Source organism: Xylaria bambusicola (assembly GCF_022495145.1).
Source record: "Xylaria bambusicola strain CBS 139988 unplaced genomic scaffold F5B22scaffold_3, whole genome shotgun sequence".
NCBI classification, from domain to species: domain Eukaryota; kingdom Fungi; phylum Ascomycota; class Sordariomycetes; order Xylariales; family Xylariaceae; genus Xylaria; species Xylaria bambusicola.
This window is the reverse complement of record NW_025953556.1, coordinates 1,462,182-1,483,326: the sequence shown is the minus strand read 5'-3', so window position 1 is coordinate 1,483,326 and position 21,145 is coordinate 1,462,182. Positions and strand designations below refer to the sequence as shown.

General features: G+C 50.6%; 6 protein-coding genes across 6 annotated transcripts; 5 read left to right on the top strand and 1 right to left on the bottom strand.

The window, feature by feature from the left end:
- The first annotated feature begins 151 nt into the window (after positions 1–151).
- F5B22DRAFT_589148 (protein phosphatase PP2A regulatory subunit B) lies at positions 152–3,060 on the top strand. The gene is made up of 7 exons (XM_047973718.1): positions 152–343; positions 412–530; positions 611–651; positions 755–852; positions 931–1,585; positions 1,645–2,237; positions 2,301–3,060. Exons 2-7 carry the CDS (start codon positions 493–495, stop codon positions 2,322–2,324), a joined length of 1,449 nt encoding a protein of 482 aa, XP_047835464.1. The 5' UTR covers positions 152–343; positions 412–492; the 3' UTR covers positions 2,325–3,060.
- Positions 3,061–3,156: 96 nt separating this feature from the next.
- Positions 3,157–5,535, top strand: F5B22DRAFT_589135 (UAA transporter family-domain-containing protein). The gene is made up of 6 exons (XM_047973717.1): positions 3,157–3,398; positions 3,480–4,013; positions 4,075–4,100; positions 4,163–4,179; positions 4,250–4,593; positions 4,665–5,535. Exons 2-6 carry the CDS (start codon positions 3,753–3,755, stop codon positions 5,289–5,291), a joined length of 1,275 nt encoding a protein of 424 aa, XP_047835463.1. The 5' UTR covers positions 3,157–3,398; positions 3,480–3,752; the 3' UTR covers positions 5,292–5,535.
- Positions 5,536–5,739: 204 nt separating this feature from the next.
- F5B22DRAFT_589131 (uncharacterized protein) lies at positions 5,740–10,188 on the top strand. The gene is made up of 5 exons (XM_047973716.1): positions 5,740–6,440; positions 6,518–8,160; positions 8,215–9,335; positions 9,388–9,475; positions 9,648–10,188. The coding sequence occupies exons 1-5, from the start codon at positions 6,359–6,361 to the stop codon at positions 10,005–10,007; spliced, it is 3,294 nt and encodes a 1,097-aa protein (XP_047835462.1). The 5' UTR covers positions 5,740–6,358; the 3' UTR covers positions 10,008–10,188.
- A 935-nt stretch (positions 10,189–11,123) lies between these two features.
- F5B22DRAFT_268533 (uncharacterized protein) lies at positions 11,124–15,049 on the top strand. Its single transcript, XM_047970171.1, has 4 exons — positions 11,124–11,411; positions 11,476–12,907; positions 12,959–14,785; positions 14,840–15,049. The coding sequence occupies exons 1-4, from the start codon at positions 11,214–11,216 to the stop codon at positions 14,863–14,865; spliced, it is 3,483 nt and encodes a 1,160-aa protein (XP_047835461.1). The 5' UTR covers positions 11,124–11,213; the 3' UTR covers positions 14,866–15,049.
- Positions 15,050–15,312: 263 nt separating this feature from the next.
- Positions 15,313–17,200, bottom strand: F5B22DRAFT_268497 (TLC domain-containing protein). Its single transcript, XM_047970170.1, has 2 exons — positions 16,128–17,200; positions 15,313–16,068 (listed from the first exon to the last, which is right to left on the bottom strand). Exons 1-2 carry the CDS (start codon positions 16,608–16,610, stop codon positions 15,487–15,489), a joined length of 1,065 nt encoding a protein of 354 aa, XP_047835460.1. The 5' UTR covers positions 16,611–17,200; the 3' UTR covers positions 15,313–15,486.
- Positions 17,201–17,791: 591 nt separating this feature from the next.
- F5B22DRAFT_633411 (Dor1-domain-containing protein) lies at positions 17,792–20,912 on the top strand (the record flags this gene model as incomplete). Its single annotated transcript, XM_047976827.1, has 2 exons — positions 17,792–19,084; positions 20,031–20,912. The coding sequence occupies 2 exons, from the start codon at positions 17,792–17,794 to the stop codon at positions 20,910–20,912; spliced, it is 2,175 nt and encodes a 724-aa protein (XP_047835459.1).
- Between the last annotated feature and the right edge of the window lie 233 nt (positions 20,913–21,145).

The window sequence follows — 21,145 nt, the reverse complement described above, 5'->3', positions numbered from 1 at the left end:
TCGATCGACAGTTGGGAGGTACAAGACCCCTCCACCCCAATGGTAGGCCCTAACGTTGGCTGGTCTAGCGCCTCTGCCTTGCCTGGCGGACTGCACTTGAAGTACGGTACCCTCTGCTGGCGTACGGCTACCCTCACCTACTGCCTACCTTGCCAATCCGCTGTTCAGCCAAAAACTATCTACGTCCAACCCTTGCGCATCATTTATCATCATCATCATAACCATCATCATCCCCTCCACCACCCCGCGACTCTCTCAACCCGACGGGGCCCTACCATCAACTCTTCACTCTCCCTCGCGTAAGCAGCGCCCGGCCATCTTCTTGCTGCTGCTTCTTGTCCTTGCAAGCGTCTACCTGACCCGCCGCTTTGGGGTTTGTGCTAACCATATCCCCCCACGAGGGCGCATTAGCAGCTATCTCATCGCAACCTCACCAACGCAACAACAAGCTCAATCACCTCACCGCCCTCTTTGCCCCTTACTGCACCAAGCATGGCCGACGCTGACCCGACCGTATGGAAATTTACCCAGTTCGTAAAGCCCTCTCCTTGGTTTCCTTCTTTCTCAGAAACCGACCCAGGCCTTGCGCTACCTGCGCTAACTTGCATAGGTGTTTTGGCGACAAGGGCGATGTTGAGGATATAACAGAAGGTGTGCCACCCTTCCACTCCCGAAACCTCGATTTCCTAGCCGCTACGGCCTGGCTGCTACATTAATACATCATTGATAGCTCCTACTTACGCTACGCTCATAGCCGATATCATATCAACCGTCGAGTTCGACCATACGGGCAATTATCTTGCAACAGGAGACAAAGGAGGGCGAGTCGTGCTGTTTGAGAGGAACGAGACGGTTAGTGTGCCCCTATTTGCCCGTGCCAGCTCAACGAACCCGGTAGCTCTTAACAGTCTTGCTCTAACGCCGGTGTAGAAGAAAACATGCGAGTACAAATTCCATACGGAGTTTCAGTCACATGAGCCGGAATTTGACTACCTAAAGTCCCTCGAGATAGAAGAGAAAATCAACAAGATTAAGTGGTGCCGTCGCCAAAATGCGTCGCACTACCTTCTATCCACTAACGACAAAACGATAAAGCTCTGGAAAGTTTTTGAGAAGTCGCTCAAGGTGGTAGCCGAGAACAACCTATCGCAAGATGTCACACCAGGAAACATAACCGGTGCAGGTGGTGGTGCTCCTAGGCCACTCCCACAGACACAGTTCAAGAACGCCGCAGAGCTGAAGTTGCCCCGCCTAACACATCATGATACGGTTGTGGCTGCGGTTCCCCGGCGCACGTACGCCAACGCACATGCCTATCATATCAATAGTATCTCAGTCAACAGTGACGGCGAAACTTTCATAAGTAGTGACGACCTACGTATCAACCTGTGGAATTTGAATATCCAGGACCAAAGCTTCAACATTGTGGATATCAAACCTGCCAACATGGAAGAGCTCACAGAAGTCATCACTGCTGCCGAATTTCACCCTGTTAGTTGCAATTGGTTTATGTATGCTAGCTCTAAGGGCACCATCAAGCTAGCTGACATGCGAGAGAGCGCTCTGTGTGACCAGCACGCAAAACGTACGACACCATCTGAGTTACCCCAAAATGACACTTCATCCCTGCTAATATCTTGGTAGTGTTTGAACAGGATGAAGATCCTGGAGCAAGATCCTTCTTCTCCGAGATCATCTCCTCTATTTCTGATGTCCGGTTTTCTCATGATGGTAGATATATCCTATCCCGAGACTACCTCACTGTGAAGATTTGGGACGTCAACATGGAACGGCAGCCCGTGAAGACAATACCCATTCACGAGCATCTTCGTCCAAGGCTGTGTGACACGTACGAAAACGATAGCATCTTCGACAAGTTCGAGGTTGTCTTCTCCGGTGATGCCAAGAATGTTATGACCGGAAGTTATAACAATAACTTCATGATATATCCCTCGGATCCCGAGAAAGAGACGGAGGTCGTTCTGCAGGCTGACAAGTCCGCATTCAAAGCGAAGAAGGTTGGCATACCGACGCCAATTAACTTATCAACAAGCCCTACGGCGACAAATGGCAATAAGAAGGGAGGGTCACGTGCAGGCAGTCCAGCGGCGGGGGCAGGCCAGGGCCAAAGAATGCGGAAGGAGACGGATGCAGACCAAATCGATTTCAACAAGAAGATTCTTCACATGAGTTGGCATCCATTCGAAGACAGTATCGCAATCGCTGCAACCAATAACGTAAGTCATGGCTCGTAATACCTCTCTTCTAATGTTAGAACCGAAGTGACTAATTCGGCGCAGCTGTTTGTTTTCTCTGCGTTGTAGAAGCAAGCAATGTAATATTCTGTCCCTTCCCACCAGTATATTGCGTGGCAGTCACCACCTTCACTAGAGCATAGGGATACCCGGTCGCCTTTTGAGGAGTTGCGTCTGGAAGTTTCGGTGGTTTCCCTTCCCATCTGCATTCGACCAATTCCACCTTACAGCACTTCTGCCTACCATTCAGACCGACTACATAGGCTGCTGTTGAAAAACCTACAGTGACAAATACAATGACCTATTTGGTGGCACCTAACGTTTCATACCTGTGATGCCATTTCACACCCTGAAGATACATGTGTGCGTGATGGGACTTCCATACCATACCAAGGTTGGAAGGCGCCAACGCTGAATGATAGAAGACCTACAACAGCTGAGGCAGCACGAGCATATTGGGGGTGATAGTGATCGCATTAAGGGATACCTCTGCACAGGGTAGAAAACAACCTTGTTTTATCAGCTCAGTAACATAGACATTAAAGACAGGCTGGCAGCATATACGAGATATCAAATGCATTGGTGAAAGTACAGTCAAGATGAAACAGCCGGTGTCATCACCGTTATCCCATCTACCTAGCAGCTACTATGAATCTGGATATCACTTTTAGAACTCTTTGAATAACATGTAGACTGCCTACATATATGCTAGGTCCTTCAAGTTATAGTGTGAGGTATTGCAGAACGTTCATATACAGTAAATATATTTACACTGTATGTCATAGGTAGGTACCTCAGAAGTACCAAGACATTAATGCCTGCTTATCTAAGGCATCCAATCCGCCTCCTAAATACCCGTCGGCAGGTACCCGCTCACTCTGCACCCCGCTGAGACTTGGGAGTTACCATACTGTTAGCACTGAGCACGAGCATGGGACCTTGATTAGGAAAATTGGATGAGCCGCGATCAAGCCACCTTACATACAATACAGCCTAGGTAGGAAGTCATCATCTGTCTTGTCATCTCAGCTGCATACGGACCTGGGCTTTCTACAATCTGCTACTTGCGATTTCCCTCTAAATTGCCGTGCAATCAACAAACAGCAGGTTGTCAGCTCTGCCGTGAGAATAACCAGACTTTCTGTAAGCTTTGACGTTTCCTGCTACCTGCCGTACCGGGGCACCTTAGCTTGTAGGCGTGCGCTTACACGATCTCTATTGCAGGAGAACATTTCAGCTGCCTCCTCCAGGCATGGTAAGTTATTCTGGACACGAGACGACACGATCAATTTCTCTCGCTCCCCTGCAGCTGTCTCTGTCTCTTTCTCCTTCTGTTCGCTTTTTCGTTCTGTTCAACCCATCATCTCCGCGCGTCTCGTCTAACTAGAGGCAGCATACGTTGTATCGTGTCCTTATCTTTTGATCATCACATCCATCAACAACCACCTCGTTCTCAACCACGCCCTCACGTCGTTCGCCACTGCGGTTTCAACAACCATGTCGAGCCGCTCGGCTCCCCGAAGGCGCCAAACTTTGCGCGAGTCGCATGCTGTTGCCCGCAATGGTGGTCCCGTCACGCCCAAGGTGATCAATGCCGGTCCTTCACTCGAGAAAGCCGAACTGTACGGAATACACGATCAGCGATCTACTCATTCGAAGCTTATGGGGCTTGCCGGTCGCATTTTCATTGAGACGATTCCACAATGGCTAGCTGTTGGTGCTATGCTGGGGCTAATATTCGGTGGCTGTTGTTCCAACGTGCGTTGAAGCATCCGTCCTATTATCCCAGGGCAATTAGCTGATCGGAGCGAATCTATAGGTTTTTGCTCTAGAAGCTATCGTCAAGTGAGCGCGGCCCCCCATTCCGCCTCGCTGTTTCCACGTCCATGTTCCTGACCGTTCCACAGGGTTGAACCAGCGAGCGGTACGATGTTCATGGCACTGGCCTCATCCTAACCTCGCAATTGGATAGACACTCACTGCATGACTGATAGGGACACTCTTGACTTTTGTGCAGTTCCTTTTCGTCGCAGTCACCGGATACGTCTCGCAGTTCGATGCTTCCAGACCCCCGTTCTTTCTACGGCCGAACCGAGTACCTATCCGGCGCTGGCTGATCAACATAGTGCTGTTCTTCAGTATCAACCTGCTCAACAATCATGCCTTTAGTTATGATATCTCAGTACCTGTCCATATCATCTTGCGTTCCGGTGGTAGCATCACTACTATAGTAGCTGGTAGTCTCTACGGCAAGAAGTACTCCCGCATTCAGGTCACTGCTGTAGTACTCTTAACGATAGGTGTCATAACGGCGGCTTGGTCAGACGCCCAGACAAAGGTATAGTATCTCTGTATCCCCATTCACCCTATTTCAGGGAGTAACCGTGGTTGCACTAACTCTATCTCAAGCAACCTGCAGCTGAATCGCCTCACGAAGTATCAGCGCCGAGTTTTGGTACGGGTCTTGGGATTCTTTTCGTTGCTCAAGCCTTGTCAGCGGCGATGGGCCTATACACAGAGGAAACGTACAAACAGTATGGACCTCAGTGGAAAGAGAATCTGTTCTACTCGCATTTGCTATCACTCCCGCTTTTTCTACCATTCACCAAATCACTTGTCCGTCAACTTATGCGCCTCGTGGATAGCCCACCACTAGTATTGCGGCTTCCGATAGACCAAGCAAGCTTGATGAACTTACCAGAGGGCTGGCAAAAGGTGGTAGCAGCAGGCATATCCATCCCCAGCCAGGTAACATACCTAACACTCAATGTTCTTACGCAATACGCTTGCATTCGAGGCGTCAATCTATTGGCCGCTGTGTCTTCAGCACTAACTGTGACAATTGTGTTAAACATACGCAAGTTAGTGAGTTTGCTGTTGAGTATCTGGCTTTTTGGTAACCGCCTCGCGCCAGGGACACTGGTGGGAGCTGTTGTTGTGTTCTCAGCTGGAGCCTTGTACTCCCTAGACTCAAAGAAAAAGGAGAAGAAACCAGCAGCCTCCAGGCCGAAGGTGGAAAGTGGTCGGACTGGATAGTATGCTGTCGTCGCATCAAATTCCTTGCCCCTTGACCGAGCCCGTAGATAGCAGCAATACAATTGTGCGAGTTTTATGAGGAGTACCAATGCGCATGGAACCTCTCAGGTTCCGATGTTGATTCCGACCTGTTATGTTAGGACCGTGTCAACTGGGCGTAGGCGTTTGTCTTGGTGCTTTTTGATTAGCTCAATTCTCCGTGAGACAAGCTCTTGGCCCGTCGTAAATTGCGCCTCACATTAATGGATCTATCTGCTTAGATGCAAAACAGATTCGGTTCTATTTATTTGCAATCTAATACTTATGGGATTCCCTTGCCCATCATTACCTGTCTAGGTTCATTTAACCTGTATTGGCCAATTCATACATTTATCAGTCAAAAATATCTATCGCGAAGTCAAGCGATAGCGTGAGTACTTCGCCTAGCAATACCCATTTCGGGTTGCAATGGAAATGTCACACCTTGTCCAATCAAACCTACTACTCGCGAGACAAGAGCTTACCATCTGATTGATAGTGCTACCTGGGCATGGAGGACAAATGCTCAATCATCAGCGTACATGACATACCAACTGTCCACAAAGGCAGGTAGCGACATCTATAAAAACGAGCACGGCTGGCTTTAAATGCTGTGCTGTACTGTTCATCCAAGCTTACATCTCGTGGGAGGCTACCTAAGTACTCACCCCCCACTCATCCTCATCTGTCTGATTACCTCCCCTTCCCCCTCCTGGGCAGTTGTTTATACAGCATCCTGCCTAACCAGCCTAACCCTCCTTACCTACTTAGGTACCTACCTAACCGGGAGGGTGTCGATGACCACGAAGCTGGTTAGGGGCCCTAAAAGCACATGCAGGTACATCAAGTACATGTATGTATTTGCATGGTATACATCTGCCAAGAGGTTGAGTACCGACACTACGGCTGCGGGAGGGGCTCCATTGCAGGACGGGAACGTCACTACAACTTGCCTATTACCATATTACCAGGATTAGGTGGGGAGGTAGATATAGATAGGTGGTGTAGTGGGGCAGCCAGTTATCTACTGCCGCTATATCTGGGAGACCATGTCTGAGCCTGAGAGACCCCTCGGCCTCGAGCAGCTTGTCCTCGACAACTTCCCGCAAGTTGGATCTTCCGAGATGCGCCGTCAGTACCTAATCTATCTATACGCCCTCCTGTCTCCCCACACCACAACACCTCGACTGACAAGGGCCTTATTATAGCAAGTTTCTATTCGACGTCGCCGCAGCCGCAGGCGCGCTCAGCCCGCCAGACTTTCGACTTCGACTCGGACGGATCTGACACGGCTAGCCCCGCCATCCACCACAACGAGTCGGGCGACGAGCACGACGACAAGGGAAGTGGCGAGAACGATGAGAACGACGAGAACGACGAGAATGACAGCGGCCACTCGTTGCGCCATACGGAGAGTTCCAGCGTCGGTCTTCACGTCGCTGTGCTCTCCCCCGGGCTTGAAGATGGCATGCTGCCGAGGGATGTTCCTAGGAAGACGACATTCTATGATCCCGTCGCTGAGCGGCAGATGAGTCAGACCGATGCCAAACTCTTCTACCAGAGAAGCCAGCGGGATTTACTCAAGAATGATGCCAGCAGCCGCGACCAATCCCGTCCCGCTCCTCAATGCAGTCCCCCAACCCTGCCCAACGATGGTGGTGGTATTGGCGCTGCTGGCGCTGCTGCTGCTGTCCATGGGCAACCACATGCCCGGCCGAGCCTTATGAATCTCCCTCCGGCCGCGCAGAGTTACAGTCTGCCACATATTGCAGGGTCGCCCAGCCCTGTGCCCCGCGGCTCCTACATAGCTCCCCGGACTGCCACACGTCCATCTCTGGGCGAGCATACTGGCTCTCGGATTGCAGGCCGCCAGCCAACTCATCGCTTTGTACGTGAGGAGCCAGGCTTTGATCCAAATCCTAGTATGGAGCTTCCTGGTGTGGCGCCTGTTGGTATTGCCGATGCTTCAGGGGACAACGATGCGCATATCACCGCTGAACTCAGCGCAATCTTTCAGAACATCCAGAAGGTGCTCGACAGTCGTCATAAATATATTCGGCTTTCTCTACAACGTGATGGGGATAATCCCCATGATGATCCAAGCTGGGTTATCTACCCGCCTCCACCCGAGCCAGCCTGGACGGATCCGCCGCCTGATAATCAAACCCATGGCCAAAACACTGGCGCTAATAGCATGACCAACAGTATGGTTCTACCGCCGCAGACTAGTCAGGCGCAGGAGACCGAAACAACGGCCGTTGAACAAGGTCAATCGCAATCTGAGCGTAAGAAACCATTCAAGAAACGCAAGGCCGGGCAAGACATCGGAGAGGATTTTGACATAAACGACCTATTACCTCTTCCTCCGGCCTCAGAATTCACTTTCCGCCTCGATGAAAACGGTGTGTACCAAGTCTACGAGAACGCGGCTGCAGATGCGGCGAATACCCCAGTCGTCGGTGTACCCACTATCAAAGACTTCTATATGGATCTGGAAAAGATTTTGCTTATATCTTCTGATGGACCAAGTAAGAGTTTCGCCTTCCGGCGACTACAGTATCTTGAAGGCAAATTCAAACTGTATTCACTCCTCAACGAATACCAAGAGACTGCCGATACCAAGAAGGTCCCGCACAGAGACTTTTACAATGTGAGAAAAGTCGATACACACGTTCATCATTCCGCTTGCATGAACCAGAAGCATCTTCTCCGATTCATTAAGAGTAAGATGAAGAAGTGTCCCGACGAGTATGTGCTTTCTAGGGATGGAAAGAATCTCACTTTGAGAGAAGTTTTTGAGAGTATCAACCTGACTGCATACGACCTAAGTATCGATACGTTAGATATGCATGTACGTACTGATAGCGGCCAATTCAGTTGGAACAAGAATTGACAGCATTCCTAGGCACATACGGATTCTTTCCATCGATTCGACAAGTTCAATCTAAAGTACAACCCAGTCGGCGAGTCTCGTCTCCGAACCATATTCTTAAAGACAGACAATCACATCCAGGGTCGATATTTGGCTGAGATTACTAAAGAGGTTATCTCCGACCTTGAATCAAGCAAATATCAGATGGTAGAATGGCGTATCTCCATCTACGGTAGATCCCTAGATGAGTGGGACAAACTAGCTGCCTGGGTCGTTGACCACAAGTTGTTCTCGCACAATGTTCGATGGCTTATTCAGATTCCACGACTCTACGATGTCTACAAGGCAAGCGGTTTGATGGGATCTTTCGAACAGGTGGTAAGAAACATTTTCCAACCATTGTTCGAAGTGACCAAAGAGCCAGAGAAGCACCCAAAGCTTCACATTTTTTTGCAGAGGGTGATAGGCTTTGACAGCGTTGATGATGAGAGTAAGGTAGAACGCCGCCTCTTCAAGAAGTTCCCCGTTCCTAAAGAATGGGATTCACAGCAAAATCCGCCATATAGCTACTGGATCTACTATCTTTTTTCTAACATGACGTCGCTTAACTTCTGGCGTCGGCAACGTGGTTTCAACACATTCCTGCTACGGCCACATTGTGGCGAAGCGGGCGATGTCGAACATTTGGCAGTCGCACTATTATGCAGTCATAGCATTAGTCATGGACTTCTCCTGCGCAAGGTGCCTTTGTTGCAGTATATTTTCTACTTGGAGCAGATAGGCATTGCTATGTCTCCTCTAAGTAATAATGCCCTCTTCCTTGCATACGAACGGAACCCTTTCATTCAGTATTTCAGACGTGGTTTGAACGTGTCTCTATCTACTGACGACCCTCTACAATTTGCGTTCACTAGGGAACCGTTGATGGAAGAGTACGCCGTGGCGGCACAAATATGGAAACTCAGCCCCGTTGATATGTGCGAATTAGCTAAGAATTCTGTCAAGCAAAGTGGTTATGAACATTCTATCAAACAGTCCTGGCTGGGTGAGAATTTCAACTTACCCGGGGCTGAAGGGAACAGAATGATTAAAACGAACATCCCTGATCGACGGGAGGAATACAGGCATCAGACTTGGGTTGAAGAACATCGAATGTACGTGCAGTTCAATCGTTAGCTATCTTGAAATCATACTAACACGGATTAGGATATCAAGATATACATCTAACCACGAAATGGACGAAATCTTGGAGCATCAGCCATCAACCGGGGTCAACGCGACTTCATCCCTATCGGTATGTTGAACCCGAAGATCTCCCCCTGATTTTGCATTCTTCCCTGGCGTTTATGAATAGCCCGAACGAGACGGCCATTGAATTGGTCATCATGGATTGACTTTAGTCTGGTTCAACGTCTACGAACAAGCCATCGTCTTCCCAGGACACTCACTAATGATTGTGAATGAAGGCAAATCCGGCAACGGGTACTGCGGCATCAGAATATAAGGTTCCTGTCTCTCCCGGTCTAAGCAATGTCGAACGTGGAAGAGCCGAGCTTAGAAACTCTCAAGGAGATGCGCCTAGTAACGCAGGTCAGAACACAATGCCAAGCTCTCCCCTCTCCTCAATGAAGCGGGAGTCATCTTGGCCAATAGATGGGCTCGAGAACTTGCACTTGTCTAGCCATGAACCTAGATACATTCCTGGGATGATGGCGAGGGCTTCGAGACGCCAGAGCAAACGACGCAGCTCTACGCATGAGTCGGATGATGCGGCCTCAGCTCGCAACAATCTTAAGAAGACTGCTGGGAGAGAAGAGCCGACTTGACTGGCAGGATTTATTTATTTTACCATTTATATTTCTCCTTAGGTTTACGATTTGCGCGTTTACTTTGGCGGCTGCATAGGGCTAGAATGAACAAGATGTAGAAAAGATACTACTTAAAATGATTAGTTATATGTAAACTTAGAAGAGCTATAAAAATCATCAGAGCATATAATATCATCCGGAACACATGCACCGCTATTGAGATTGCGATTGCGCCTTGCGCTTAGATACGTCTATCTGGTGACTGGTTACTTTTTGATCCCTAGGTATCTAATTGCATGTAAAGGTAGCGCAGATGTAGACAGGAATATCCACATATAAAAATAACAGTAAGAAACATATTCATATATGCCCTAGGCAAGGGCGTGTCTCATCAGGCAGGTACAGCACGATATTTGCATACCTTCTTAGGTACCTGCCTCTTGGTGGGGCCTTTGCAGTGTACTTAGCGATCTTGAATCCTCTAACGCGTGCAAGTACTGTATCTCCCTCATACGCATGTATTTAGGTACCTACTTATCTACGTAGTAAGGTTAAAGTTAGTGCCTGCCTGCCTTACGTCTCCCCCCCTACCAGCCCCTGCCGAGCTGAAGACTTGTAGTCTACCCAGTATGCTGATGTCAGGCATCCCCAATCCGCTGTATAATTCACCCAAAGACCAACCTCTTCTCCGACAGCACGGCACTCCATACCTACGCTTGCTTGTAACATAACATCTCGTTGCATAAAGATAAGTACGCAGCTATCGACGGCGATCAGTCGCATATAATCCCACCGCCCCCCCGGATTGGTCGCCCACGGCCTGGGTACAGAGTTGTCCTGAACTCGTCACCCCTATGTCGGACTTGCCCATCATCCGACTTCTTGAATATTTCGAATAAATGCGATTTTAATGCGAGCTGTCGTATCTTCATTACAGTTTTCTTAATTCGATCGCCAGGCTCCGACGAATTCCTTCTTGACGGTACCCGGCGTAAACCATCCCCGGAAGCTCCGCCTTCTACGGTGTACCACGAACGACCCATCAAACAAGCGACGACGCTTCGATTACCCTTGGTAGTGGCGACGACGGCGACGACGGCAGTTCCGCTTACTTCCTCTAGTACTAAAGCTTGACCTGTCCTTGCGTAATCTTGTAGGGTTTACTAGTGTGTCTTGTGGGATCGCTTTTTTCGCCCATTCCGGTATCGCATTCTCTCGACCATCATGGCGTTTCTAGGCATCTATAAGGCCATTTACGATTATGCGCCGCAGTCCGAAGGAGAACTTACCATAAGCGAGGGCGATTTGCTATGCGTGTTAGAGAAAAGCCAAGAAGATGATTGGTGGAAAGCTAAGAAGAAGGCAAGCGCCGATGAAGAGGATGAGCCCGTTGGTCTGGTGCCTAACAACTATGTGGAAGAGGTGCGAAGTTTACTGCTCAATAATCGTTGTGATCTACGACAAAGCTTGCTAAATTCTATCATAGGCCCAACCTGTCGGGCAGGCGAGGTCCCTTTATGAGTATACTCGTCAAACTGACGAAGAGTTATCGTTTCCTGAAGACGCAGCATTACGTGTGTACGATGCCTCCGACCCGGATTGGATCCTTGTTGGCTACGAGAAAGACTTCGGCTTCGTACCTGCGAACTATATTGAGATAAGTAGTTCATCTGCTCGACAAGTACCACAAGTACCACAAGAGCCTGAGTCTGAGGATGAGCCGGCGTTGGAGTCACCGCCCCCTCAGCTTCCTCCTCAACTTCCCACACGACCAGTAGTCCCTGTAGAGTCGGAAGAAACCAGGAGTCCTCCGCTTCCGGAGCGGCCATCATCCATACCCTCTCCCCCTCCGCCGAGCGGGCCAGCAGCCGCTCTAGCGAGCGTCATGCAAGGAAGAGCGGCAACACGCGATCCGACCCCTCCTCCTATCACGCGTGCTCCTCGGCCGTATGTAGAGGAGCCAGAGGAAACCAGGGAAGAACTAAGCCCTGCTCTCCCAATGCGACCACGATCACATTCAAGCGTATCGAACGAACAATCCGTACCATCCCCGCGACTTCCACAGCGAATTTCAAGTCGTCCTCCTACAGATAATTATGACACTCACCCTGCGCAGTTCAGCCCTCTTGCGCCTGGCGGCTTTCATATGTACAACATTAATGAAATGGTATCTGTCATGGGCAAGAAGAAGAAAATGCCAACGACATTAGGAGTCAACCTAAAAACTGGTGTAATTTTAATTGCTCCTGAAAAATCTCAGGATGGCCCTACTCAAGAGTGGACCGCTGAAAAGATGACGCATTACTCGAGAGAAGGAAAACATGTGTTTCTGGAACTAGTACGACCAAGCAAAAGTATTGACTTCCATGCAGGGGCGAAAGATACAGCCGAAGAGATTGTCAGCGCGCTTGGTGAGCTCTCTGGGGCCGTCAAAGCCGAGGGTCTTCGGGAGGTCATTGCGGCTGGAACTGGAAAAGGCACTAGGAAGCGAGGTCAGATAGTGTACAGTTTTGAGGCTCAAGGAGACGATGAGGTAACGGTCGATGTGGGAGACGAAGTGGTAATCCTCGATGATACGAAGAGCGACGAATGGTGGCAGGTCCGGCGACTCAAGAATGGGAAAGAGGGTGTTGTTCCAAGTAGCTATGTCGAAGTCCTGGAAACGATAATCTCCGGGGGGCCAACCGGGGTTAACACAGGCATAAGTGCCGTGGCACAAAATCGACAAGAGGAGGCACGTTTAACAAGAGAAGCCGTCAAGAAAGACCAAAAAGCAGCAGAGGTAGGGCCTGGAATGCACTTATCTGAAAGACAAAGTAGTTTGTCTGCTAGAGACAATGGTAACCTTTCTACACAACAGCGAAGCAGACACGACAGCGGCCGCGCAGATACCAGCCGGTCAGGGTCATCCAAGTCCAGTGAGTCTCCTCGTCTCCTCGCACGTTTTCCCTATTAACGTATTCTCGCAGAGCCAGATCCATCAAAAGTGCGCACCTGGACCGACAGATCGAAGTCATTTAGCGTTGAAGCACAGTTTTTGGGTCTCAAAGATGGAAAGATCAATTTACATAAAATGAATGGTGTCAAAATTGCGGTCCCCCTGGCGAAGATGTCTTTGGAAGATATCGAATACATCGAGCGGACCACGGGTGTATCCCTGGACGAGGAAAAGCCACTAGCTATTGTGAAGCGTGAACAGTCCATGCGGAACAATATGAAAAAGGCGACTTCATCAACCGCTTCATCAAATCGTATTGGGGCTTCCGTAGAGCCTGCAAAGCCAGACTACGATTGGTTTCAGTTTTTCCTTTCTTGCGAGGTCGCTGTTGGTCTGTGCGAGCGTTATGCTCAGGCGTTCGCGAAAGATTCCATGGATGAAAGCGTACTACCAGATGTCGATGCTACTGTTCTCCGCAATATTGGGCTGCACGAGGGCGACATTATCAAAGTAATGCGCTACTTGGACAAGAAATTTGATCGAGACGGAAGAAGAAGGAATGGAGAAGCCGACAGTGAAAGCGGCTCTACAGGCGGTCTCTTCTCGGGTCCAGGGGGCACGCTTCGGAACAATACACGAAAAGGGCGTCCTGCTCCAGCAATCCAAACAAATGACGTTATTGACCTGAAGGCACTCTCCCAACCAAAGGATGGCGAAAGCGGACAGTCCTCGTCGTCCTCCCCCGAAGAGTCTCGTTCCAAGGCCGCTACTAAAGGCAGTGGTGGCTTCGATGATGATGCATGGGACGTGAAGCCAGCCAAACAACCAGAGCCCCAATCCAAACCCGCTCCAGAACCCGAACCCAAGACGACGCCGGCTCCTCAGCCTGCTCCTCAACCAGCGCCTCAGCCTGCCCCAACACAGTCTATGCTAGATCTTTCTCTGCTGTCCGCACCACTTGAGCCGACTAAAGTAGAGTCACCAGCACCGACTCCTCCCGTCACCCTCCCGCAACAGACACAAGTCGTTAGCCAGCCGCAGGTAGTGCAACCAGCGGCCCAGCCTCAAGGAGCCACGCCGTCATTTTTCTCTGGCATCCCTCCTACACCAACTGGGCCCTCCACATCAGCACCATCTTTGAATCTGGGGCTTGGGACCCGGCAGCGGCCAACACCCCCCCAGGTCATGAGCGGACAAGGTGCACTCATGCCACCTCCGCCGGCGCGACCTTTATCAGCACCACAATCAGCTCAGCCGAGTGGATTCGCTCCACCGGCAATGCCAATCTTACAACCCCAGGTGACTGGCATTGCACCCCCAGGACAAAGCTTGAGCGAACTCAACCAGCAGCGTTTCCAACAACCCTATATGGGCAACTTTCAACAGCCAACTTCTCAAGGCTTCATGCCAGTCAACATGCAACAGCCTACTGGATTCGGACCCCAGCAATTCATGCAGCCTCAAATGACAGGAGCGCCTCAAATGCAGAGTCCATTTGCCGATCCACGTGCTCAGCAGTTTCCATCTCTCCAAGCCCAACCTACAGGATACACTGGTAACTTCCAACCTCCTCAACAATTCCCGCAACAGACGGGTATCAATTCGTATTTACCGCCAGCACTAGAACCTCAGAGAACCAGCATAGCTCCTCCTCAAGCTCAGATGCAACCTCAACAAACCGGGTTTGGAGGCTTCGGTGGTGCGGGATTCAACCCGGCGATGAACGGGTCACCCCAGCCGCCACCCATAGCTCCCCTACAGCCTCAAAAGACCGGACCCGCACCCCCTGTACGCTTTGGCGTTGCCAACAAGATCGCTCCACAGCCAACAGGCCGTCGTGCCAATCTTGCGCAAGCAAGTAAGTGACGCACTCTGCCTTGCTGTATAGACTTAACATACTAACTCGTTCCAGCTCCCCAAAACCCTTTCGGTTTTTAGGATCGGTCGTCGAAAAAGAGGAGGCCAAAGAACAATCATCTCATTATGATAGATCCAATGCGTAGATAGCTATGGGCTGTGTCAGCTACTATATTTCAGGCTTCGCTGGCTTGTCTATATCAATACGTCCTTTCATGGAACTTAAGATGAAGAAGAGTGTCATGAGGTTCACAGAGGCGGGGTCTGTAGCTACATTATTACTAAAGGGAACCCTTAGGGAGGCGTGGAGGTAGTTTGGACACAGACTTATTGACGAGGCATTGCATCTGGCCATTTGATTTATCGGCTACCTTCCCATGCTCTGCCAATATACAGACTTTAGTACGCCCTCTAGTATATAACACTAGCAGTATTTAATTATTCATCATTAATCTATCCCTTCATGTCCTGACAGCGCTACGAACCTCACGAGTTCCCCTTTCCCGTAGTGACTATTAATACGAGGGCGGGGACGCGGTGCTTTGATGCAGTACTCGCGTCGAATACATACTTGACTCCCCAGTTGATCTAGGGGCAGTCGGACTGGCCATTGGAAAGACCTCGCGCTACCTTTCCCGCTTATATAGCAGAATGGAGACATGCTAGGGCTTTAAGCATGGCTTGAGATGACCCTTGAAGCTATTAGATTGGCGGTGGCGCATCAGGGTCCTCTCCATCTAGAATTGTCCGCCTTCTTGGGCGAGTTGTGACTCCGTTATTGGCCCCCGTAGCTACAACGGCGATACCATCCTTATTAGCCTTAGCTGATGCCACGGGTGCCTCCTTTTCTTCGGCCTTGGGATCAAATCTCTTGCGGACGGCTTCGATCATCTTGAAGAACCAGTAAAAGTTGAGTGAGTTTAGGGTCAGGTTGCTGCCGACGTAGATTGTGGCTAGCCATAGGGGCACGCCGGTGGATGTGGTTACAAATTGCATGCTCTCAGCATAGCGCGCCGGAAAGCCTGCCGTACCTGCCTTCTCGGCGGCTAGGAAATCTGGCCCCTGACTGATACCGGCGTATAGGTCGCGGTAGACGAGGAAGGACTGGTAGGTGCCCCACACCAGGCGGCAGGAGAAGAACATTCCAATGAGGACAAGGCCGTTGTAGAGCTGAGCGCGAGAGCCAGTCATGCCGAGCTTGTCGAAGAACCAGTGGATATTAAGGAAGGGCGAAGACAGTTCCCATAGGATGAAATTAGTGCTGTAGAAGTTGACAAACGGTCGCTGGTCCCGATTGTTAGTCGACATGTGGAGAGCCGAAAGGCGTGCATAGGATCACTTACGAAGCCAAAAGAGTAGACGAGAACAGCGCTGACGGCGTGAGCCAGCATGCCCAAGCCAAAGATGTTCACATTAGCAGCGGTGACAAATAAGTCCCAGAGGAAGTAGCCGGCGGCGAGAGCCTGGATCATAGCTGGACCTCCCGAGTATCCCCAGAGACGCTCTTGCCAATCCATCTGCTTCCGCTCCTCATCGACGAACATCACCCACAGGGCCAGGATGTTGATGGTGGTACTCTGGACGAAGGAGACGACATGGACGTCCCAGTTGAGCTTCTTCGACTTAGACAGCGCGGCATACTGGCGGGGGAAGAGGCGGGAGGACAATACGGGCGACACGACACTGCGGATGAACTCGTAAAAGGCGGCTATTATGACGATCTCGTGGATGTGTAGAGGGAGCGTGGGCAGGTTGAGGTAGTCGGCCCAGGGCTGGATGGCGTTACTTAGCGCGGGGATGGGCGGTATTGGGAAAGGGTCCTTCATGCTGGGTGTATATAATTCGGTGTCGGACGCTGACACGAAAGCGAAACGATGAAAGAGGATGCTGGCTCGCTACGAGCGAGGTGTTCCCGTCCCCGTCGAGGATTTATACGTATGAAAGGACGTAATCAGACCCAGGTTTGGGGGGAACAACGACGGCCTGCGTGATGATGGTGCGTGACGTGGTGTATCTATACCCGGGTAGGGAGTCAAATGGGCAGCGACTGGACAAGCTTCAGCTAACCCACATATAACCCTTATTTACACTGGGCTGATCTAGCTCCAATAGCCTTGCGCACCGAGGAGAGCCAAGAGCGGACAAGCAGTCTAGGCACCACATGCAGATCCGTGATCCGTTGGAGGATTACCCGTGTCTGTCCGTGGTCGAGTTCTTGCGCAGTGTTGGACGCTTTCGATCTATTTCAGGTATGTGTGTATAGAGGAGAAGGACAGTAGGAGACACTGCGATGGGAGGAATAAGTCGCAAATAATGGAGCCGGCTTTAGGTGAGTTTTCGATGAATGATGTAGATATAACGACGTTGAACAACCCTACAGTCAGTCAGACGCTGAAGCCGTACACAGCTGAGTGATGCACTGTACGTCACTTACTGTATTATCTAGGTACCTTTGTACAGTGCACCTGGGTAAGGTAGGTACCTAGGTACCTAAGTTATAGTAGGCCACCCCTGTGGCTTCAACAGTTGGGTCCCCTGCCAGACCCTGCCATGTACAGGCTACGGGATACAGGTCTTAGTGTACTGAAGTACCTACCTAGCGCACCTGGCCAGCAAGACACAGCCCACAGTGGACAATGTGACTTTCTCACGCGCGGCTACTTAGTACTTGCAGGTCATGCTCAAGGCACGCTTCAACTTGAATTCCCGGCCAAGCTATTCTTAGCATTGAATCAGTGTAGCTTGGGGAACTACTTGTTGGTAGATACTCAGGCAATCAAGCTACTAGGGTGCTGGAAAATAGGGCGTTATTTCTCATTTGCTCTTTCCAAGCTTGCTCACTCTCTAAGTTGACTGGTCACCAGTTAGGTACGATGAGATAGGCTTGCCTGGCTCAGTCATTCACTCACTTAATCACGACGGTCACTGGGCGGCTTATCTACGAACACAGCGAGAGTTATCTATTATTTCAGCATTGGACCTCGGGCCGTTGGCCGAATAGCCTCAGATGGCCGACCTACTCTATGACTTGTTGACTCCGTCTCTGTCGCCAGATAGCCGATCATCGCCTCCAGACCCTGTTGCTTTGGAATATCTTACCAAACTTGCCGCTCAGCCGCTTGAGCAGCTTGAGACCGTTGAACCACAGACGCTGGCTCAAAGCTCCCATTCTCTATTGCTATCCCTTCAAGGGCTCTCTCAGCGCTCTCATAAAACCATCATCTCATCATCCGAGAGCCATGCAAGCCTGGGCCGCGCCCTTCCTGCATTGGCGACTTCTATATCCGACCTCAAAGCTGTCATACCGAAACTGGACGATGCTGCAGTCCGCTTTTCTACTACTTATCACAAATCAGCCGACAACGAATTACTGAAAACACGGAAGACGGCATTGCTTCTGTCACGGAATGTTGAGCGAGTTGTTGATCTTCTCGATCTCCCTACTCTACTTTCATCCGCTATCGCTACCAGCTCATCTAGCTTGACTGCCAACTATGCTTCTGCTTTAGATCTGAATAATCATATACGGCGGCTCCACACCCTGCACCCGGACTCTTCCCTGGTTTCGGCGGTTGCTCACCAAGCCGACGAAGCCATGCAGCTCATGGCCAAGAACCTCATTTCTAGTCTACGGACGCCGAGCCTTAAGTTGACAGCTGCCCTCAGAACTATTAGCTGGCTGAAGAGGGTTGCACCTGATTTAAGCCCATCGGGCAATATAAGCCACAATGGAGCTGGTGATAATGATGGTCTGGGAGCCTTGTTCCTCATATGCCGACTTTCAACCCTTATGAACATGCTTCAAGCTCTAGAACCACTGCGTGAGCTTGCAGACAAGGAAAGGCTCCGCCAACAGCAGAATACCCCAGCTAGTGGTTCATGGTCAGGTGGTCAGCAAACCGAGCGATATCTGAAAAGATATATTGAAATATTTAGAGAACAGAGTTTTGCTATCGTGTCAATGTTTAAAAGCGTATTCCCGCCACAGGCGTCGAAGGAGTCGTCCACGCCAGACGGACGGGATCCACTACAATCAATGCCTTCAATGTTGTCAACTTTTCCCCTCCATATTATTGAGATGCTTGTAGAGACACTACGAATCTATCTACCCAACGTTAGGGACCAAGCATCACGAGACAGTTTGTTGACTCAGGTTCTGTATTGTGCCGGAAGTCTTGGGCGACTGGGAGGGGACTTTGGTATTCTGTTAGCCAGCCTCGACCTCGGTGAGAATTTGGAGGATGAGTGGGTAGAAGTTGTAAGACGACATCGCCTTATGGCAGGACGCCTTGAATCCATTGTTGGCGCTCAAGATAAGATTAATGCATAATCCCACCCAAAAAAAAAAAAAAAATAGCCGCCATATTGAGGGCAACCCCTATAATTACTCCCATGGCCTTGTCAAGTCACGTCCGTATCTATACAATAGACCGACATCTGAGAGAACAGCCATAATGCGGACTACATACACCAAAGCCTACCCATCTACCTGGTGACATGTACCAACGGGATGATAGGGGTATTCTTGAAAATTGCATACATCCGGTTTCAACATATTATCAATATGCGACTAAGCGAATCGGGCGTTGTAACCCAATGACGCGCAGATGGCTACGTCCGATGCAAGGGGTACCGAACGGGCGGGAAATTTTTGACATGAGACGCCGTGAGCTGCCGAAATGTGATGTCAAATATAATCTCGACTCTATATTTGACTCACATGTGAAAAACTTGACCTCAAACAGGTATCCCGCCTGATCCTACATATTCGCCTGTAGTTCGTCTTACCTTACCTAACGTTGGATCCTTGATTGGCGTAGAATAGCGCGGGGCGCCGTATCTGTCATAATTTCAGACAACGGAGACGGGCTGGACCTCCCACCACAGGTCGAATAGTCATTGCTAAGACAAGAAAGAGTGTTCTTGCTATCCGCCCCAGCCGACATCAAACCACCTACATATCCTTGCTTCGGTGATTCTTGAAGGTACCAATGGCTCGACAGTAGTAAAACCATTGCTACCGCCTTGCATAGGCCTTGCTGTAGAGCTCGTCAATCATGTCACAGCAGAGAGGCCAATCCGGCAGGTCATCGAGCTGTAAGTGTTACACGACTGCTTCCTGGAACGAGTCCAGAAGCGAGCGCCATCGTTGCACTGCACTGCATCGCTAACACGAAGCTACATCACCAGCCTTCCACTTCGTCGCCGGCCTAGGCTCCGGCATCTCAGGCGCCGTACTTCTCCAGCCTTTCGATCTCCTCAAAACCCGAGTCCAGCAGTCCGGCACCCACTCGATCCGGTCCGCCGTCCGCGAGATAGCCCGCTCTCCCAATGTCGTCGCGGCCTTCTGGAGGGGCACGGTGCCCTCTGCGCTGCGCACGGGCATGGGCTCGGCCATATACTTCACGACGTTGAACACGATCCGTCAACAAGCCTCAGCCTTAGCAGCACAGTCTCAGCTCCACAGCCAAAATCAGCATAATCGTCCCTCTTCATCCGCTCTCCCAAAGCTCTCCAACACCACCAACCTCTTATCGGGCGCCTTCGCTCGCGCCTTCGCAGGCTTCATTCTTATGCCGCTCACCGTGATAAAGGTGCGCTACGAATCTAGTATGTACTCATACGCCTCCGTCATCGGCGCGGCCCGCGACATATATCGGACTGGTCGCATTTCGGGCTTTTTCGCGGGGTTCGGGGCGACGGCCATGCGCGATGCCCCCTACGCTGGCCTCTACGTCGTCTCGTACGAGCAATTCAAGAAACGCCTCGGCCAGATCTATGGTCCTGGCGAAACCCACCACCGCCTCCCCGGTACCGGTATGGCGGGCTCAGTATCGGCCACCATCAACTTCAGTTCGGGCGCCTTGGCCGGCGCCACGTGTTCCTTCATATCGAACCCGTTCGACGCCGTCAAGACACGCATTCAACTGCAGCCACATGTGTACCGCAACATGTTCCACGCCTGTCAGATGATGGTCACACGCGAGGGCGTCCGGTCGCTCTACGACGGCCTGGCGTTACGTATGACGCGCAAGGCCCTTAGTTCGGCGTTGGCGTGGATGATGTACGAGGAGTTGATTCGCAGGGCCGAGTCAACTTGGCAGCGGGACACGGGTGGACATGTATGATGATATTACGAGAGCAACAAAATGACTATAAGTATAGAGTGGCGGAAGAACCATTATTACATAGTACTACTACTACCACCAACACTACCACCACGACGAAAGAGGTACCACTGCTTATGGTACCACTCGCCACTACTACCACGCATAGAAAACGCCCAGCTCACACAGAAACCCAGTCACTCGAGTGACTCATTCACTCGCCCACCCTCTCACCCAACATCAAATGCGATGCG

What these genes read in the sequence shown, in the direction of transcription:
- F5B22DRAFT_589135 (XM_047973717.1), top strand. Translation starts at nt 3,753, where the DNA reads ATGTCGAGCCGCTCGGCTCCCCGAAGGCGCCAAACTTTGCGCGAGTCG. An exon ending in TCGGTGGCTGTTGTTCCAAC is followed by an intron (nt 4,014 to 4,074) that starts GTGCGTTGAAGC and finishes GCGAATCTATAG; the next exon opens with GTTTTTGCTCTAGAAGCTAT. An exon ending in GGTCAGACGCCCAGACAAAG is followed by an intron (nt 4,594 to 4,664) that starts GTATAGTATCTC and finishes CTCTATCTCAAG; the next exon opens with CAACCTGCAGCTGAATCGCC.
- F5B22DRAFT_268533 (XM_047970171.1), top strand. Translation starts at nt 11,214, where the DNA reads ATGGCGTTTCTAGGCATCTATAAGGCCATTTACGATTATGCGCCGCAG. An exon ending in GTCAGGGTCATCCAAGTCCA is followed by an intron (nt 12,908 to 12,958) that starts GTGAGTCTCCTC and finishes GTATTCTCGCAG; the next exon opens with AGCCAGATCCATCAAAAGTG. An exon ending in TGCCAATCTTGCGCAAGCAA is followed by an intron (nt 14,786 to 14,839) that starts GTAAGTGACGCA and finishes AACTCGTTCCAG; the next exon opens with CTCCCCAAAACCCTTTCGGT.
- F5B22DRAFT_268497 (XM_047970170.1), bottom strand. Translation starts at nt 16,610, where the DNA reads ATGAAGGACCCTTTCCCAATACCGCCCATCCCCGCGCTAAGTAACGCC. An exon ending in TCGTCTACTCTTTTGGCTTC is followed by an intron (nt 16,069 to 16,127) that starts GTAAGTGATCCT and finishes AATCGGGACCAG; the next exon opens with CGACCGTTTGTCAACTTCTA.
- F5B22DRAFT_589131 (XM_047973716.1), top strand. Translation starts at nt 6,359, where the DNA reads ATGTCTGAGCCTGAGAGACCCCTCGGCCTCGAGCAGCTTGTCCTCGAC. An exon ending in TGGGTTGAAGAACATCGAAT is followed by an intron (nt 9,336 to 9,387) that starts GTACGTGCAGTT and finishes AACACGGATTAG; the next exon opens with GATATCAAGATATACATCTA. An exon ending in ACGCGACTTCATCCCTATCG is followed by an intron (nt 9,476 to 9,647) that starts GTATGTTGAACC and finishes TTGTGAATGAAG; the next exon opens with GCAAATCCGGCAACGGGTAC.
- F5B22DRAFT_589148 (XM_047973718.1), top strand. Translation starts at nt 493, where the DNA reads ATGGCCGACGCTGACCCGACCGTATGGAAATTTACCCA. An exon ending in TGTTGAGGATATAACAGAAG is followed by an intron (nt 652 to 754) that starts GTGTGCCACCCT and finishes CTACGCTCATAG; the next exon opens with CCGATATCATATCAACCGTC. An exon ending in GTGTGACCAGCACGCAAAAC is followed by an intron (nt 1,586 to 1,644) that starts GTACGACACCAT and finishes ATATCTTGGTAG; the next exon opens with TGTTTGAACAGGATGAAGAT.